This window comes from Eublepharis macularius, chromosome 4, assembly GCF_028583425.1.
Source record: "Eublepharis macularius isolate TG4126 chromosome 4, MPM_Emac_v1.0, whole genome shotgun sequence".
In the NCBI taxonomy this organism is placed as follows: domain Eukaryota; kingdom Metazoa; phylum Chordata; class Lepidosauria; order Squamata; family Eublepharidae; genus Eublepharis; species Eublepharis macularius.
In genome coordinates this window covers 145,346,158-145,366,889 of record NC_072793.1, presented here as the reverse complement: position 1 = coordinate 145,366,889, position 20,732 = coordinate 145,346,158, and the positions used below count along the sequence as shown (strand labels likewise).

The 20,732-nt window shown below is 41.5% G+C and overlaps 1 protein-coding gene across 20 annotated transcripts in view; it reads right to left on the bottom strand.

Moving 5' to 3' along the window:
* MAGI1 (membrane associated guanylate kinase, WW and PDZ domain containing 1) overlaps window positions 1-20,732 on the bottom strand; it is a 592,830-nt gene that overhangs the window by 143,899 nt on the left and 428,199 nt on the right. For all 20 annotated transcript variants that reach the window (XM_054975185.1, XM_054975188.1, XM_054975191.1 and 17 more), the window contains exon 3: window positions 398-517. In XM_054975185.1, the coding sequence (XP_054831160.1) occupies window positions 398-517 (120 nt within the window). The remainder of the gene's footprint in view (window positions 1-397; window positions 518-20,732) is intronic.

Genomic DNA, 20,732 nt, shown 5'->3' with positions numbered 1-20,732 from the left:
ATAAAAACCCACAGATCATTCATGACAGTCTTCACCACCATCCCCCCCACCCAAAAACTTTGAAGCATATATTTGCAGCTGAGATTTATAGGATGATCAATTCTACAACACATTTTTTCTATATAATTGCAGAATCAGAGAATGAATACCGCGGTGCTTACACGTCTCAGACAGGGGCTCCTCCCATCATAATCAACTTAGTATCAACAAAGAGGAGCTCTTTTTAATCACTACATTCCTGAGGGTATTTTTGCCCTTTAAAATATATTGCACTACGAGAGGTATAAGCAGTGGGTCACCAGCAAAAATTAAAATGGCGACACTCCCTAGGAGCATTATAAAATATTCAGAGAAGCCTTTCTCTTATCAATGAGTGCTCCCCCAACTGTGACATTACCTTCGTAAGTTCCTACTTCAAGAAGAGTCCCACTCTTCTCAAGCTCAAGGAACTCCTGCACAGTTAGAAAGTTATAATCCACACCAGGCACTTCTCCTTCTCGTGGAGGACGGGTTGTGCCTAGAGAAGAAAAGAAAGGAGATGAGATATTAAACAAATATACAGTGCAAGAGCACTAGCAAAAGGAGGCAAATAACACCATTGATCGAAATAGAGCCAGGAAGGGAAACATCCTGTAGAAGCTTTGAGAAAAAGGTAATACAGCAAAACACTATTATCTGCTGCTGGACAGGCAGAATATCTCGGCAAGAGTCGCTCTTTCATCCCACATCTCCCTCCTCTGAGCAGCTAGAGCTTTTTCTCATATTAAGTTCTATCTTTAACGTCACAGTTTTACAATTGTCTTTTCCATATTATCCCATAGCTGTTCTTTTCACTATTACAACCTCCCAATTCCTCAAAGCAAGGGTACACTTAAGAGATGCACACAGATGCAGGGTACACTTAAGAGATGCACACAGATGCAGGGTACACTTAAGAGATGCACACAGATGCAGGGTACACTTAAGAGATGCACACAGAAACATTTTTAAAACAGGAGATACATATACCATCTAATATACCTCATATCTACTGAGTCCACTTGCAGAAGGAAACTTGGATTAATTTTAATTTTATTTCACAATTTCCCCCTCTATTACTCATACATAAAATGTTTTTGAACAGCCATCTACATATTTTTCATATTTCTTTTTAGGACAACTCTGAAGCTAACCTTTTCTTTTTCTCCTCTGTGTCTGCATTAAATTATCAATCACATCTCTTAGAATTTCTGGACTGATTTTCTAGGATGTTGTGATAGATATATTTGTTTCATCTTGTGTTCTTAATTTCTTGAGCATACGGAAGTCTAAACTTTGCAGATGCCCTTCACTGTTATACCTGTAACAGACTTGGAATGAATTAGAAATTCAGAAACTTGGGCAAACTTGGTATAAAATTAAGTACAATCCAAGTCGTAGGAGAGAGAGCCATGCTCAGTGTTGAGTGTCTTATACTCACTCTGCATAGTTACTATGAAGAATGCAATCTCCAATACTCCCCCCAAATTTGCAAAATTCCTGCTGCTTGTGTTGTTTGTTAACAGGGATTTTATTTTAAATTATAAATTTTACTAGGCCAGATAGTTGATTTAACTTTGTCATCTTCTGAAACTTGGTGATTCTACTTTAGGGTCCCAATGCAGATACAAAATAGGATCAAAGTGGATTTGCTCACGCATGTCCTTTGTTCAACCAGGATGCTCAGAGAATAAAGTGTTCTTATTATTAATATTAACTGACACTGAAGACACTGAAGGTGACCTGTGCCTTTTTATTTGGCTGTAGTTGTGATATGAACACAAATACATCTAGAAGTTTGTGTTACTTTCAAGAAACAGGTGACTTGCGATAATAAATGGACAATATAACTTCAGATACTGTTTTGCCTACTTTATGCCTTACACTCTATGGGATCAACGGTGTTACAAACACCCACAATCCACATTGTTAGACAGTGCAATGATTACTCTCAGCTTCACTGCATCTAAGCAAATGTTATCAACTACAATTGTGAAAAAGAGTAAAGAAAACGAGGAGCAAGGGAATCCCCACCTCTTCCTTTCTTTTAGTGAAAGGACAGGCTGCTGCCTGGACACACGCCTGACAGATGGCATTGCAAAGAGTTTTTATGAACCATCTGGGGTATGCACAATAAGCACAAACTACATTTACTGCCCACCCAGTTGGTTATTTAAAAAGAAAAACTGAAGAACAGGCAAACCAAATTAAGCCTTTTTCTATAAAACCATTACATTAGTAATAGGGCTTAGGTTGAGATATTACAGGCAAAATAGGTACACATAATTAAATTATGTCAGAAATCATCACTATTCCAGGAGCTCTTTTTTTTTTTTTTTTTTTAGCACGGACGGATGGCTGGATGGACAGATGGATGGATATTTCTTTCCAAGTGTGCCCAATTCACAAAATGGTTAGCAGGCACTCTAATAGGGCTAAACCCCTTATTTTAGGCAAATGAACAAAGGGGAAGCATTTTTTAAAAAAGTTTTGGATTACAAAACATTCTCTAGCAAATGTAGCTTTGCTAAGAGGTCAAACAGTTCTTTGTCAAGGATACTGTTATAACAATCCTTTAATTATGAGAAAACTTATTTTAAGAGGTATTTCATCATACTACAAATTCTTAGAATCTTGTTTTTCAAGCATTGGTAAAGAATGTATCAGTGCATTCCATCATGAGTCATCATAAGACAAAATAACAAAAACAAAAAAGACTTACAAAACAGCACATTCTGCCAGAAATTTGGCCCTAAGCATATAGCTACAATGGCAAAACCAATCTGATTTAAACCTAGGCCATTTTAGGGCAAAGAGCTACATACTACCAAAACCATTGATATCAATAAGCAGTCTTTCAGAAGTACATCTTATCCCCATAATCCACAATTCTATGATCTTCAGCTCACCCTTCCCATCTATATAATGGGATTTGTACAGAGCATACTGAATAGAAAGTTGCTAATCTTGAGCTCCTATGCCATGCTATTATTATAGGATCATTTTAAGGCAATGCTATACTACATTCATGTTTTCTATACAGTTTAGAGCAGTGGTCTGTAACTTTTGGCACCAGGGACTGGTTTCATGGAAGACATTTTTTCCACGGACTGGAGTGGGGGGGGGGGGGTGGCTTCGGAATGATACAATTGTGCACTTTATTTCTATTATTACATTATAATATATAATGAAATAATTATACAACTCACTACAATGCAGAATCAGTGGGAGCCCTGAGTTTGTTTTCCTGCAACTAGATGGTACCATCTGGGGGTGATAGGCGACCACCTACCTCGCCTGCTCCCTGGAGCCGGCTCTGCACTCACCCGCCACTCACCTTCTGTGCGGCCAGATTGCTAACAGGCCACGGACTGATACCGGTCCATGGACTGGGGGTTGGGGACCCCCGTTTTAGAGGACTTCTCCAAAGAAGGCCAAACCTCTCTACAAGGGATGTGAATGTGTCCTTTAGATGTTACAGATGATGGGGAAAGCTGCTTTTCTCTGAGTTCATCCTATGATACTTCTATAATGTTTTATTGGTTGGAGGGTGAAATCATGTAGATCCTTACCACCAGACTGTTGTCCCTTATCCCAGAAAAGGCCATGATGACACATAAGAACCTGTGTAATTAGAATGCCATGGAAATCTGACACACACACCCTGCACACACACATTGCCACAGTAAAGTCTTAAAGGCTTTTAGTTTGTATCAATCTGCTATAGTAATTATATTGTTTACCCTAGCCCTAAAGAGTTCCAAATGCTCCTAATTATACCTCAACCAAAAGGTTAGTTTGAAAAATCAGTGTGTTCTCTTTCATTTTTACACTGCAAGCCTTCATGTTAAATTGCTTAATAGATGTCAACACCCAGAGGCTAAATTAATCAGAAACTCGCTTACTGTAATGTTAAAACAACACTTCAAGAAGCCCACATTCAGATGCCTCATTTACCTTCATATTAGAATAAAACAATTATCAGACATACTACCAAAATCAAAGCATATAAACAGTCTTCGGGATGTTTAAAGTTCTGATAGCAATGGCTGAAAACAAATAAAAGTTCCCTTAGTATCTACAGAAGTTCCCAACATTTTTGGATATATCATACATATAAGTATGTTTTCCGAAACAGTGATCTTCAACCTGATCCACTGCCATTATTTTCTATGCCTGCTCACAAGCAATGGGACTTCCAAAAGGTAGCCAAGCAAATGCATCCTGCTTCTCTCTGCATGCACCCTGAGATAGAAGCAGAATGGTAAGATCATTCAGTCAGCAGCGAATGAGATTCCTTCACGGATCTGACCCTTGGCTTGTTCCTCATCATAACACCCTATGGCAGCTCAACTTATGTTTCCTATCTGACCTTGACACCACCAGTGAAGGTTTATTTAGATACTGTATGACACTTTTCTCTCTAATGGGAGCCAAAGCAGCTTACATCATCATTCTTTCCTCTGCTATTTTACAGCTAACAACACTCTGAGGTAGGTTAGACTGTGTGAGTCATTTCACTTAGATCACCAAGTGAGCTTCCATGGTAAAGTGGGGTTTCATACCTGGCCTCCTCTGATCCTAGACTGACACCATAATCTTTACAACCAAGCTGGCCTATCAGCTTAGCCTAGCACAAAACTATGATGGCATGCAACTTCCTCTTATGTGCTCCAAGCTCAGTGGGTCTTGGATTTGGAAAAATGGAAAGGCCACTGATCTAAAGGACAGTTTGCAGGAACAATGAATCAAGTGTATAGAATGTGAACGCGAAGGAGCCACCTAAATGAGAATAATGAAGTGGTTTTTAAATTGTCAATATTTGCATAAGAACCACATAACTGACCCTATAGCAAGTGGTTGCTCCACAACACAGGAAGAGTAGGAGCCACCTAAATGAGAACAATGAAGTGGTTTTTAAATGGTCAATATTTGCATAAGAACCACATAACTGACCCTATAGCAAGTGGTTGCTCCACAACACAGGAAGAGTAATCTTTTATCTTACATTATAGTTCAAATAAAGACTGGAAGTTTCCAAAAGGAGCAAAAAAGGTTTCTATGATACTCAGATGCCTGTGGCACCATATATACATATAAGCATCAAGGCAAAAGTATCTAAGCAAAAATACAAAATACATATCTTTTGAGGATTGCTTAGAAGTACTGACACCATTCCTTCATGAAGACACACAAACAAGCCTATTTATTTATGACAGTTTTGTTCTTCCCTTCTCCCCCTGCCAACATTTTATCTTCACATCACCAGGTCAGTTAGACTAAGAAAGAATGACTACCACAATGTCATTCATACTGAGTGTCTCAGTCAAGTGAATGTTTGAACTCAGGTCTCCATAGTCTCTCTATGGCATAGACTCCAGTCTATTACCCTAAGAACTATATATTTACTGGTTCCCTCTCCCCTAGTTCTTCATTTCACAATTTTAAAATAAATATGAAGTAACATCCTTGCTGTCTTCGAAACCTGCAACTCAGGAGAGCCCATATCATTTAAAGGTCACCCTTTTCTCCCATGTCATCAGATAATTTGGAAAGCCTGCTTGGCTTTTTCTTTATCTGTCACCTAAATTACACTTAAATGGTAGGCAAGGAGAGCTTTGCAGTTCTGCTGACAGCAACAAGATAATAGAACAGACAGAGACAACCTGCTCCATCTCCAGAAAAGGCAACCTGATTAGTGGCCAGACATGAACATGAACTAATCGTCCATGACACATTATTAGAAATATCATCTCAGTAAATTAAAACAAAAATCCTGTAAAATACAGGAAATGGCAGTACTGCACCACAGAACACCTTTGATTGTCGACAGTGTACCTATCATTCCAATAATGATTTTTTAAATATGATTGAGAGGAAAGCAGTGGTACCTTTAGCGACAACTACAAAGTAAGAGAGGTCAGTATCCCCTCATATACAAGAGAAAGAAAAAACTGGAAACTCAGAGCAGAACCACAAGTGACAAAAGGCACAGATTGGACACTTGTCAGCTTCCCTCAAGTTTTGATGGGAAATGTAGGCCTCCTGGTCTCACAGCTTCGCTCTCTGACTGCTGTCCAATGGACTTTTCAACTGTCACTTGTCCAACATTCCGCCAAGCTGCCTACATTTCCCATCAAAACTTGAGGGAAGCTGGCAAGTGTCCAACCTGTGCCTTTTGTCACTTGTGGTTCTGCTATCAGCCATTCACAACACTTCATATGGTTTTATTCCTGACCATTACATTATAGTTCCAGCATTATTTAGGTTCTGGATAGCTTGACTCACGTGGATTTCTCAAAGTTAAGCTATTTTGCCGCAAAGAGTGTCATAGCGACATTGTGTCAGTCAATTGATGATTGGTTTGAAAAGGTTTGGAGCAACAAAAGGTTTGGAAAAAATAACTGATGACTTGTACAGAGAGCTGAACACTTACCTGCTGAAACGAACTTCTCTGATAAATGGTTTCCCTTTTTTGTATATATAGAAATGAATGACCTTCAACCAAGGTCTAAAATTATACAATCAGTAACTAATTCTGGTTATTTCACATTATAATCATCATTTTAGATTGTATTGGTATGTTCAACAAATACTGAAAGTTTTGTGATGTTTAATATATATGCCTATAGTGCTAACTATTGTTATTGTACATTATTAACTTTACACTGTCTGTTATTTCCTTGAAAAGTTGTATTGATATCTTGTTTATTAATTAAAGAAAAGAAAAAAAAGTTAAGCTATTTTCATTATACGTATTAGGCTCCTGGATTGCGGAATATTATGAGCCTGGGGATGTGAGTGTATACACATGATTTCACTTCTTGCATGATCTGGTTCCTAGCAGTTATTTTCCTTCCCCCCCTTTGTTCTCCTGTTCCCCCCCCCCCAGCATCGCAAAACTCCATCAAACAAACCAACTGAAACAAAGAACACCCGCCCAAACTGGATATTATTTTGATAGATTAGATTGAAGGATTAATACCCCTTAAGAAACAATGAAGTACAAGATGACTGGAGATAATTTGTTGAGGGGTCTGTAGAAATAGACCCCTTTGTACAATTTCCTTTAAACTGGTGCTGTGGGAAGGAGGAAGAGGCACAATTCTCTGCAAATATGGTACCATTTTCTCTAAAAGCACTTGTTCCAGACCCCTGGAAAGATTTCCTGTTCCAACTGAATTCTGTTTTCATTCCAAAATGACCTGAAGAGGCATTGGAGGGGGGTGTATAATCTTATCTTGGGAATTTCTGTATGCACATCCATATCTGTCGTAACTCCAACCAGGAACAGAAATGGATCCAATGGCAAAACACATTAACTATGGCATAGCAGCCAAAATGGAAACAGTGGGACTAGCTAATGGCTCATAGCCAGTCTGCTTCCCCTCCTCTTCTCTCTAGCTGCTGCTGCAAATAGGAATGGGAGCCACTTGTGTCTCTCTTCTCTCCACAAGCCATAGTGCAAATGGGGAACAGCTGCAGCCTGGGGATAAGAATATTTTTGCCACTTGTAGACCGTTGGCTGGGACTGCGAATAAAAAGAAAGAGGAAAAAGAACAGCTGTTGCTCCAAGGCAATTCATGCATCCAATGGCTCTCTTAAGGGTATTTGTAATCTGATCAATGCCCACACTACACTGAAAGCTATCTTCAGATTGTTTCTTTGCAAGGAGGAAGATTGGGATCTAATTTCCCCAAAGGTTGAGAGAATTAAGAAAAAAAATCAATTGGGAGGGAGATATTTAAAGCCAAATTCTACACATTACTATCACCTTGTCACAGTTATACAACTACAAAGTAGTTCAGGGTGAGAAGCTCAGTAGATAAACTGACGTTATAAAAATTCTGGAGTTTCTAGAAACACTCTCATGGATAATTATTTCATTTCTATGTGTCTCATTACAAGACATACCATTCATTTCACAAAGAGCTGTAGGGTGACACTTGGTCATTAGCCTGCACTGTAGGGATAAACAAGGCAGGTTAAAAAACCAAGTGAATGTCAGGAATGAAGACTTACGAGTGGGTGGGATGGATAAACACACTGTTGCATTTCCTGCTGTCTTGGCTGGCAAAGCTCAATCATGGATCAGAGCAAAAGGAAAGCAATACGGCATGTTTTAGAGATGCTGCTTCCTTTTCAAGAGAAATAAAACAATCCCCTAATAAAGGCAAGAGCATTGCCAGTCAATGCAGGTGACCACTGCGTTGGACCAGATGATGTATTAGGTGTTTTTTCAAGTGTTGAAACCAACACAGAATGTATCTGAGATACTTTGTCAGCAAAGAAGTTTGCAAAGTCATCACAACTAATTATTAGTTCCTGTGAATTCAGAGGTTCAGCCCTCGGGGTCAGCAAATGCTGAGCTACTCTGAACACAGGATCTGGATGTGAATTAGCCTATGCAATGATGGCAGTGAAGTAGGATTCCTTTGCAGCTTTTACTGCTCTCGCATAAGTCTTCCCACAAGCTTTATAGGCCACTCTGTGCAATTAAGTTCGCGTTTTCCACCTGCATTATTCTAGGAGTCTTCCAGCCTTCTGAATCCATTCAGTAGTAAACAAAGACAATGAGATCCCACCTAAATGGGGGAGTTTAGCAACTGTGACAATAACTTCCAGGAGTTTCTCATTCCATGCTCTCACCACAGCCTCAGCAGAGCTGTTTGGTGGGATCTGAAAATCCCCACAGGAATCCACTTAGATCCATTAGTCACCATGGACAAACCAATTTTACCAACCTGCCCCCTCTTGCAGAGTGCCAGTACGACATTCACCTTTGTCTTGAGTAGGCAAACGTCAGAACATGCTACAAGCCAAACCTCTAACCCCTTGAATAAATCTTGCTCTAAAGATCCTGCACAAAAGTTTAAGGTATGGTGAACTTTGTTATGTGTAGGCCCTTCATAACCTGAGAGAAAGACCTGTAATGGCCAGACAGACTATGAAATCTTGTGCTGGCTCAGACATGGTGCCATCAGCATGTATGCTGAAGTCATCCAGGACAATCAATCTAGGATCCGTAAATGATGCTTGGAAATATAACATTAAAAGGTCTTAAATTCACCAGAATTCAAATTATACTAATGATGTCTTTACCTTAGCACAAGGTTTAGGAGACCACAAAGAGGATTTTTTTTGTCTTAAAATATCTGAATATTAGTAGAAGTCACTCATTTGCCCTCTACTTAGAATTTCAGGAGGAACAAAGAGCCAAGACCAGCCTGTCTATCATAGCTATTCATATCTAACCTTTCATACTGTGAAACAGGTCAATGGATGAAAAGTCCTTCTTGACTTCTGTAGAGTAGCATATAATGAAAAACACCAAGCTGCCTGCGCTTATAAATTTTCACTTTTGTCATGGGAATCGGCATAGAGGAATGATAAGATATAATAGCTTATTTCTTGCAACACAGATTGCAATCATTGCAGACAATAGCCTTAGAATGACTTCAGCAGTCTTTTACCGCTGAATTATCTTCATTAAAATGACAACAATATGCAGGTACAGCACACATGAAGGCAGCCTCCTTTACAATATTATAGAATCAGACGTCTACTCCAACATCCAGTCATAAGTGAGGGTACCTATATTTAAATTGTCCTGTACAGGTGCCTATATAGCCTTTCCTTGAACATTCCACAATGAAGTAATAGGTTATAAAGGTGTTGATTACCTTTACAAACAATTGAAAATGAGTAGATTATATAGGTTATCATGAATTGGATGCCTCTGAAGGTAGTAAGAGACGGATGGATGCAAAGTTAGATATTCAATAACTGTACAACAGAATCAGGAAATTAATTTATATTACTGGGGCGAAGGGAGACCACATGGTTTGGTATGACACATGTTCTGCATTTTTAAAGTCTCAGTTCAATCTTAGTATGTCCAGTTGAAAGAGTTTTAAGTAACAGGAGTAGAAAAATAACTTTTTCTTTATCACTGAAGAATTAGCGCTGGTTAAAGTAGACCGTACTCTGAGTGGAACAATAGTTTTTCGGTTAACTGACTGCTATCTGGTGTTAATGAAAATCATAATTACCTAATAATGTAGAACATGCTATGTTACTATGTACTGTATGTAAATATATTTCTCAAATAAGACATTGCAATTGAAACAGATCTTTGAAACTGGAATCCTTCCCACTTTTTCCCATAGGTGGCCAAGCCATCTACAAAGTCTTCCTACTTCATTCCTAGTTACCAACATTTGTGGAATTGCTTATCAGCGGAGGAAGGAGGAGGGGAATCGCAGCTGAGAGAGAACAGTCCAGAAGACTGAGCCATGAATAAAAACAACAACATTCAATTTACATACTGCCCTTCAGGACGACTTAACACCCACTCAGAGCGGTTTACAAAGTATGTCATTATTATCCCCACAACAACAAAACACCTTTTGAGGCGGGTGGGGCTGAGAGAGCTCCTAGAAGCTGTGACTGACCCAAGGTCGCCCAGCTGGCTTCAAGTGGGGGAGTGAGGAATCAAACCCGGCTCTCCAGTTTAGAATCCTGCCTCTCTTTATCAATACACCAAACTGACATCCCATCCTGTACCATTAATGTAGCAGGAAAGCCAAAAAGTAAAAAGACCCCTCACCTTGCTCCACATACCAGCCACTGCTACTTAATACCTGTTGGATAATACAGCCAAACTATGCAGACTGTTGTTCTGCCAAGCTCTGCTTATATTTCAGAACTTCATTTTTTGTAATTTAGGCTTTTTACATTGTTTTTAAACCTTCAGTGGCGTCATTCAGATTTAACACCAGAACCGTGGCTTGCTACTACAAGACTGAATCTTGAGGACTTCAGGTGGGTATGTTCTCTTCTTGTTCCCCTCCTTCCCTCAAGTACAGTAATCTCATGTAAGACTTCTCGATTTATGACAATCTATAAAGGAAGCCATGTCCTCCAGTCTGCAAGATCTGAGCAAGTTAATGATAGGGTGTTTTTGAGGTCTTTCAGGAATGGAGTTGCACACCTTGTTTCTTCTTCTGCCCAGGAAGTGACAGAATACCCCAATGTCCCTCCCTCCCTGTGATTCCTCCTTGGACCTCACAGGAACCTGTTTTAAAGGGTCCCCCTTTCCCCACCTCCCTGGGTTTCCTCCCAATCCCTACCCAGCCTCCCTGAGTGGTTCTTCTCCCATCCTATCTGATGAGAGGCCTGGGTAGACTCTGCTGCCTCCCAACCTCTCCCATTCCATCTCAGCGCAGGGCATTCACTCAGCAATCTGTCTGGCTCACCCCTACTGAGGAGGACACACTGGGGAGAAGTTCGCCCTGCTGCTGAAGGGAGACAGGCTGGGTGGGACAAGCACTGCAACCAGCCTTGCCACCTGTATTTGAGGCCTGGGGGAAGCCCCAGCAAGTGGACTCCAAGATGGCAAAGTGCCAGCAGGCAGCCTGGGGAAGGGGCATGACAACTTTCTTCCCTAAAACCCTGGACTGAAGGCAAGATCAAAATCATAGACTGTGGTTCAGATGCTACAACAAATTATAGCTTACCATGCTCCTGCAATTCTTTAATTAAATTGCTCTGCTTGGGAGTAGGAGGGAGGCAGAGAGACGGCATGGGCCCAAGGATTCCCCACGATTGTTCACATTTAAATTATGCTGGCAGGTAAAAGAATACCTCTCAAACTGACCACACATTACCTTCTGGAGGTCTCCAATATACCACCTGCTCTACAGGAAAAAATCTAGAGATCCTAGAACACATGTATCTATGCTACATGAAGGATATGTGGATTGAAATAGTGTCAGGTGGGTAGCCTTGTTGGTGTGTAGTAAATGAGCAAGGTTTGAGTCCAGTAGCACCCTAGAGACCAACCACAGTTTCCAGGGTATAAGCTTTCAAGAGTCAAGCTCCCTTTGTCAGATATAAGTAGGAATGGAGATCTCTGAGTCTTTTCATACCAGAAAGAAGGCGGGAGGGGTGTTGCGAAGAAGTAAGATAGAATGTGGAGGTACAATGCTCTTGATTAGAGCACCAAAAAAATTAGCATCTGTAGTGAGAGAAGAATCCTGTGTATGTTGGAATATTACACCCACGCTGCCATTAGGAGGACAGACAAGTTTTTCTCTGAACCACTCCCACAGTAATAGATCAAAAATCTTAAGAAATAAACCGAATTTCCTTCTTAACAATTTCCCTCTTCTTACTATCTCACATTGGAATTATGGGTGAGCATGGCTGCAGTCACCCCTATAAATCTACATTGCATTTGTGGGAGTGATTGCTGCCACGATGTCCCATAATTTTAGTGGAGGAAGGAGACATCATTGCTTACCAAAACTGCTTATATCCCTTCTGTGTTTGTGGGAGTGATTGCTGCCACGTTGCCCCATAATTCCAGTGGGGGGAGAAGAAACTGTTGCTAACTGAAACTGCTTATATCCCTTCACAGTTCCCACTGCCCCCCTCTACATGTGCTAAACCGATAAAAACTCCTGGTAAATAAATACAAAAATTGTTTCATGTTTGATAGCTTTAAAACATCTAGACGCTAGACAGTCATCCCACACAACCAACATCAACATCCATCAGTTCTCATTCAATATTTTGCTGAACGGATTCACTTAGCTGTCAGAAGAAGCAGAAGAACAATGCACGTAAGTGCTCCCACGGGGTGGCAAGTGATTAGAAGTCAGCAGATTTCACAATCAGTATTTTCCAAAGTGCTGCAGAACTTTTTTTTTGTTCCACTTTCAGTCCTTTAGTGAATGGTGGGTGTGTTGATTTTATTCATTTTGAAACACATTTCAGAGGTAGGGTAGCAAAGTGGCTGGAATACAAAGCAAGAAGTCCCCAGTACAAATGTCACATCTTCCATGAACTCACAAGGCAGTCTTAGAGATAGATATAGGAAAGACCATGTGAAAAATGGGGGGAAGAGGAAATGGAAAGGGTTTTTTTCCTGTGTTTTTCTTTCCTGAAGACTTGGAAGAAGCACTGAATGAGTAAAACACTTCTTAAGGCAACATTTTTCACACTCAAAATGTATCAAAAAATTGGGACATTTTAGCAAACGGTAAAAAAACCCAATGAAATATTTTCTTTTCTTGAGTGAGGAAAAATCTCATCTTACAAGGCATTTCACTCTTTCTAAATGAACAGCATGAAAAGGTCTGAGGACATACTCATTTTTTCCAATGGAAAAAAAACATACTGTAGGCACATATAACATTTCCAGGAATATTTTTTGTTAAATATAATTTTGGCAACAATTAATATGTTATAGTGTGCTTTATGAAAATACAATAAATAACTCAGTGTTTTATTTTTACTCTATGATTCTATGAACAACAGTTCGGACTAGGAGTGTGCGCTTCAGGTTTCTGATTCCGGTAAAATACCAGAAGTGGACCTGATCTGTAAAGATTCGAGATTCCCGAATCGGGGCCAGCATACAGGCCGCGATTCGGAAATCCCAAATCAAAGCTTCCCCAAAGCATTCAGGGTGCTTCGGGAAGCTTCAGGACCGAAGTTTAAAGGGCCCTTTCCCTGCCTCTTGCAAGCAGCAGGTCTCTTTAAACTTTAGCTGGTAGGTGGGGGGGATTCCCCCGCCTGACAGCTGAAGTTTAAAGGTCCCCTTTCCTACTGCTTGCAAGTGGCAGGGCCCTTTAAACATCCCCCAATCTCAGTACCCAAGGTCCCCTTTCCTACTGCTTGCAAGTGGCAGGGCCCTTTAAACATCCCCCAATCTCAGTACCCCACCCCCACCCCACCCCCACTTACTTTAGCCCTGCTGCTTGCAAGCAGCAGGGCCTTTTAAAAATCCCACCCCAGACCCAGTCCCCCACTTGCCTTGGCCCTGCCACTTGCAAGGCGGCCTGCTACCCAGCAGGCCGCTGCAGCCACCAAGGTGGCAGGGCGGCACAGCATCAGCAGCTCCAGCCTTCCCTACTGCCCTGCAGGGCCATGCACTGCCAGATCAGGCCTTCCCAGCTGCCCTGCGAGGCCGCACAGCGGAGGAGGAGCCAGAAAAGGCCTTTCCTGACCTTCAAATGGCTGCCGTGCCGGCCATTTGAGGGGCAGGAAGGGCTAGAGGAGGCAGCTCCGGCCTTCTCAGCTGCCCTGAGGGCCCTTGGCACCCTGCGGGGCTGCAGTGGCCATTTGAGGGGCAGGAAGGGCTGGAGGAGGCAGCTCCAGCCTTCTCAGTTACCCTGTGGGTCTGCACGGCAGCAGATAAGGCCGAAAAGGCCTTCCCTGCCACCCTGCGGTGCTGCGCGCCACTGGATCTGGCCTTCTTGGCTGCCCTGCGGGCCACTGCGGGCACTGAGGAGGTGGCCCAGGGGCGGCTCCAGCCCTCCCCACAGCCCTGCTGGTCCGGAGGAGGTGACAGCAGTTCTGGCTTTCCTCGCCTGGCCAGGTAAGTTGGTTGGAGGGGATGGGAGGGCTAAATGGGGAGGTGAGGGGTGGGGTGGGTGGGGGTGCTGGGAGAAAGCCCAGCCCCCAAATCATTTTGGAATGTTCCAAATCTTTATGGAGAATTCCAAAACGATTCAAATACCTGAATCCAAAGCGGCTTGCCACTTCGGGTTTTGGGTATTTCCAAATGTATTTCCCGCTTTGGGTAAAACCGAAGCAGGAAACCCAAATATTTTTGGGGTGCACACCCCTTGTTCAGACATTTATTGACCAGATACAACCGATTATGATTCTAGAAAATTTGAAAAAGCATAAAGCCAAGTACCAAGATTAAATATTCCTGAAACAAAGCATATCTAATTAACATGGCATGTTTAGCAACCTGGAAACTCCCTAGTAGGAGCATGTCTACATTAGCAGACCATACCTAATAGCATAGTCTATACAGCCCCTGTCCCTACCAAGGCATCTCTCTGAGCACTGTGGCATGATTGGAGAAAAGAACTATATCATTTTCACATTACAGGAAGATGAAAAATGCAAGGTGTAGCCTATGATTATTTTCAGTATATCATTTGGTAAAAGCAGAACATATTCACCCAATCTCCAAGGTACCTTCCAAAGGAGCAACGCGGACGAAGGGCAAAGCTAGAGTGCTTACAACTTTACACCAGGTTAAGGCAATTGAGGTCACCAGCTTTCTAGGAATGCTTTAAAAAGATTACATGTTACTCAAGAATACTTTCCACTAGGAATGAGTACTCTCCACTCCTTTCCACTAAGGAAAAGAAACTAACAATCGGGTGATGTCACGAAAGAAAGTTCTTAGTCCAGGGTTGGCGTCCTGACACAAATGGTCAGCCAGACCATGATGGCACAGTCCAGAACCAACAGTTTATAATCCCCAGCCTACCAAATAATTCCAGCCTATTAAATAGCCAAATGGCTATTCAGGTAATGGGAAATGAGTTCATTGCTCACCCAGGCTGCCAAAGTGGCAGGGATATCAGAAAAAATGCATCAAAAAATAAAACACCACAGCCAAATAATTAACATAATCCCACACAAATATAGCCCTCCTCAATACAAATCCTTCATATACAAAAGACCACCAACAGAAGAAACATTCCATCAACACCATCACCAACAAACACACTAGTCTACACTGATGATTCGGTAGGAAAAGGCGAATGGTGAAATTAACAGTGCTGTTCCCTTGGCTTCAAAGCATTTTGAAAGGTGAAACCTCTGCTTAGGATGTTGTTACTTACCAAAAACTTGATGAAGGGTTACCTTGCTCTATTTCCTAAACCTGAGGTCATTCCAGATGATGGCAGCTGCTATTGATCCTACAGAGGACAAGGGCACTTCTCACAATGTTCAAAAGTGGATCTATATGGCATTCCAAATATTATATTTACAACCTCTATTTATAGGGCTCCCTTTGGTCAAAGTGCTTCTATTCCTCAGCAAAAACACTAGAGACAGCTTCTCTACAATATCCTCTCTTCCCACAGTGCAGAAGCTGTGAGATGCTGTAAACTTAATGGACTTCCAACTGGGATAACCTTACTGTGTTCTTACAAATCTGATACTCTTGCGACATGCCAATTTTCAATAAGACGGACATCTGCTCATTTCCCTTCCCCCTCAAATTCAGATGGCTCTTGTTCATGGGGAAATCATTGTGTATCTTGGCTCAGATCACTGGCAATTTTCTCCATTAAAGACGATGAAGGGAATGAGGTTGGATAGTGAGGCTGCAGAAAGATGTAAGAACATTGTTTCCCAGATTCAACATGCTAATATTTGTTATAGCAACCAAAAAAAGAGGGGGGGAGGTGAGAAGCTAAATAAAAGCTTTTTTTCTCTAGCTCTCCAAAGCCACATCATGACCATTTGAAGGAAGCGTATTGAGACCTTTCTATCCAGTTTAAGATTTTTATAACGGGATTCATAAGGCCAAGCTCCTGAAAGTGGAATTTTCCCTGAAAATGCTGCAAATATATTGATGAATTGTTGCAAGCAACTTTGAGAATTATTTTTTATTATAAAGCAGGCTAAAATCTAAAGGGATCAATAAATAACAATGCAGTCCTAAGCAGAGTTAATCCAGTCTAAGTCCAATGAAATGAATGGTCTTAGACTGGAATAACTCTTCTTAGGATTGCATTGTAAATCTAAAGAAGAAATCCTGGTTTCTAGTGAAAGAAAAGTATACTGGCATTTGTGATTCGATGAAGCTCTGTTTACAACATGAGATGTGTAATAAGTTTGCTTTTCCTCTAATACATGGGTGAAAATGCTACTCACTGCCCCCTATGGAGTTCTACGAAGGAAAGTAAAAACACAGCAGAGAAGGAAAAACGTCCACTTTGTGGATGTAAGAACCACTGTATGAGGGAAAATAAATGAAATGGAAACCAGAATATCACTGGGTTTGGGATGTAGAAGTCAGCATTTTACTAAGCAACTATCATGAATTTGCAAATAAGTTGGTAGGCATAAATTTATATGGGGGTAGGGGGGAATAACTGCAGCTTTTTGTTTCATGATACATTCCTTTGTACTGAGTTTACAGTCCTAGCCCACTCTTCATTCTTACACCGGTTTCAGAGTAATGATCCAACATGACTAAACTTTTTTTTCCCCGTTGAAAACTACTTCTCTTTCCTCCCCTCCCTTCTCTCCCTCCCAAGCAAATTGATACTCACTCTTGGAATAATTTTCACTATATAGCAGTTGTAATCTTGCAACTAGATCAAGAGAAAATGACTTGAGAATTATTTTTATTGCTCAGAAACCACAGGGGTAAAAGGAAGGAAAGGAAACGGTAAGATTGCACAATAGCACAATATGTAAAGTTCCAACAGAGGAAACGGCCAACACAGATCTAAACAAGTGACAGAGGAACCCCCAATTATAAGTTGTGGTTATTTCTCAGTCTCACATGAATGAGGCATACATGTAGAGACCTCATAGTGCAAGGATATGTGCATTTCTTCACACGCAGAGATAAAACATATCCAGGGCTTTTTTCCAGCAGGAACGCGGTGGAATGGAGTTCCGGAACCTCTTGAAAATGGTCACATGGCTGGTGGCCCCGCCCCATGAGCTCCAGACAGAGGGGAGTTTAGATTGCCCTCTGCAAACTCCCCTCTGTCTGGAGATCAGGGGGCGGGACCACCAGCCATGTGACCATTTTTTCCGAGGGCAACCCACTGAGTTCCACCACCTCTTTTCCCAGAAAAAAAGCCCTGCATATATCTGTCCCCTGAAGTATAAAGTACAGCAGACAACATATTGCAGAGGAACAATGTGCAAGGATGGATTTATTCTTGGAGTAAAAATGCTCTATAAACCTGCATTGCCATATCTCAAATTATCAATGGTTTGCCGGGGGGTGGGTGGGAATCCAAACTATTTACTATCTGGGGCTCAGAACATTGATTCTCCTACATTTTCAGTCAAAGTCTTTATTTAAACCCAAGTAGACAAGAAATTCCAGTAATCTTTTATGAAATGTAAATCCAACTGACTGAACTGATACTGTTTGCATGCACATCACTTCCTTTTGAAAAATTATTCTATGATGCACAGAATTCATTTAGGAATTACAACTGCTCTCCAGATGAAAGAGATCAGCCTGCTTGGAGAAAATGGCTCCTCTTGGAGGGTAGACTCTATAGCTTTATACCCTGCTGAGGTCCCTTCCCTCCTAAACTCCACCCTCCCCAGGCTCCACCCGCAAAATTTCCAGGAATTTCATCATCTGGACCTTGCAACCGTTTTGTACATCTAGCCCACTATTTCAGTTCATTTTATGTTATGTGTTAAACTTCCTAGACTGATGAGTCACATTATTATTTTTCACTCTGACTGCAAAGCCACATTAAGATGCTTTTAGAGGTGAAGAGGAAAACACAATTATTAATGCTTTTTAACATTTGCTCAAGACAAAAATCCATGGTATACAGGAAGGGGGGAAATCTTTGCTGACACAGCTATGATTAATTTGTCCTGGCATCCATATATTCAGACCTCTCTGTGTGTTACTTCCAAATCCTATTCAGATAGTTTCCTCTTGGAGAAAGTACTGCAAAATCCCTTTCTGCAACGAAACTTATTCTGTGACCTTGGACCAGTCCTTTAGCCAGTCATTTGGAGTTTTTGTCAAATTGCTTGAAGGAGTTGCCTAAAACATAACTGCTTCTCTATGTGTAATAAAAAAAAATTCCATCAAATTATTGAGAAATAATCAAAAAATTCACTGTCTGTGTTAAATATAAACAAAAGCTGGAGAAGAAAATGTTACCGAGACTCCAGCTTATTTCAAAGAAGTAATCTAAAAGAATTTTATTTTGGTTGAATATTTCCACCAGAAGCAATTTATTTCTTGTTCCAAACATTGTAGGCACTATCTTTCATAAATTTTGTTCTGAATTCCAACATATATACCTCTAAAAATCTTCACAATCAGAGACATGCATGAGGGCCCGCCTTTTCCAGTTTGAGCTTTTGTGGCAGTTATTAAAAGTATTTGTTTTAGCTATTTTAAAGTCTACAAGGATTCTTACACATTCTCTTGAAGGTGAGCCAAATACTACCAGGTTTGTAGTTGAAGCTGGCCAACAACCCTTTCTTGCTAGTCCTTATTAGACATGGGCACGAACCAGAAAAAAACCAAACCGTGAACTGGCACGGAACTGGCCCAGTTACGAACCAGTTTGTGGGGTTTAAATGTCCTTTTCCGGCAGGGAAAGGGGTGTTTAATCATTTAAAGGGCTCTTTCCTGCCACTTGCAAGGGGCAGGTCCCTTTAAACTATCAGCTGGCATGCGGGGGAATCCCCCCCCTGCCGCCTGCTGGCTGATAGTTTAAAGGGACCTGCCACTTGCAAGGCAGGGCCCTTTAAATGGCCCAATCCTGAGCCCCAAGCCCCATCCCCCATCCCCCCCGGATGCAGCCCCAGCCCCTCACTCCCCAAGCCCCAGCCCCCTACTTACCTTCCCTCTGATGCTGGGGTGGTGGAGGCCTCCGATGCCCTGCAGGCCCGCACAGTAGAGGAGAAGGCCAAAAACACCCAATCTGCCCCTCAAATGGCAGCCATGGCTGCCGTTTGAGGGGCGGAAAGGTCATTTTTGGCCTCCTCCACTGCCCTGCATGCCTGCAGCCACGGCTGCCATTTGAGGGGCGGGAGAGCCATTTTCTGCCTCCTCTGCTGCCGTGTGGGCCTGCAGGAAAGCCGATAGGTGGGTTTTCCATTTTTCTGCCAAGATGGGAAACTTGACAGACTATTTAGCAATCATCTGGGTGTCAAACTATGAAGGCTGACATGATCTGCTCCAGCTTGTGAAATGGAATTTCCCTCAGCTAAGGTTCTTCACACATCATTGGCCTTTCTTACAACTAAACAGCAAATGAGTGTTCATTCACTATATTTATAAGATGGAACTGCTTAAGAGTTTTAAAATAATGGCTGGCAGAACTGAAGAGTTAATACTTTGGTTTTATTCAGCTCTTTTGTTTATCTGGTATCCTGTTTTTATTAGCTGAAATCTTTGTAAAGATGGTTTTTAGTTGATATTGTGTCCGCGCCTTTGAATCCTTCTTGAAGAAAAGCTGGCTGAAAATGTTCTAACACATGCCCCCCAAAAACACATAAAGCCTGCACAATATGTGCCTTGAATCGCATTCTCTCATATGTGAGCAACCAGGAAAGTAAAAAATGCAGACCTTCCAGGTCCCAGATTCAGCCTTTTGATCCCACACCCTGTGACACTGGAGATAATAATAGGACTTACTGCAAAGATTTTTTTAGAGAATGGTTTGGAGAAATGTGGCAAGGGCTCTTTATTTCAGGCTTCCCCAATAGTATTGATAAAATATTAGATAAAACATACCAATAGGATTTATTAAGGTCCATGTCTTTTGTGTCATGCCATGTGGGAAGTTACCAGGTAACCTCTAGAACCAAGTGGTACGACCATGCCACTGTCCAACTCTAGTTTGTTATTGTGTGACCCAGTTTGTGTTACAGATGGAGATGAGGCCAAATGCATCCCCATCACCAAAGACCACATAACACAGTACTGGTTCAAATCTCGTTACTGCCATGAGCTCAGTAGGAGGCCTTGAGTAAACCTCTCAGCCCCAGCTGTATTGTGGGGATAATAATAACACTAACTTGTTCACTGCTCTGGGTGAGGCACTAATCTGTCTAGAAGAGTGGTATATAAGTGCTGCTGCTGCTGCTGTTATATTTTACACTAACTCAAAGGCAGAGGATTGGGACAGTCTTGGTCTCTTGTCAAGCACCACATGCCACTG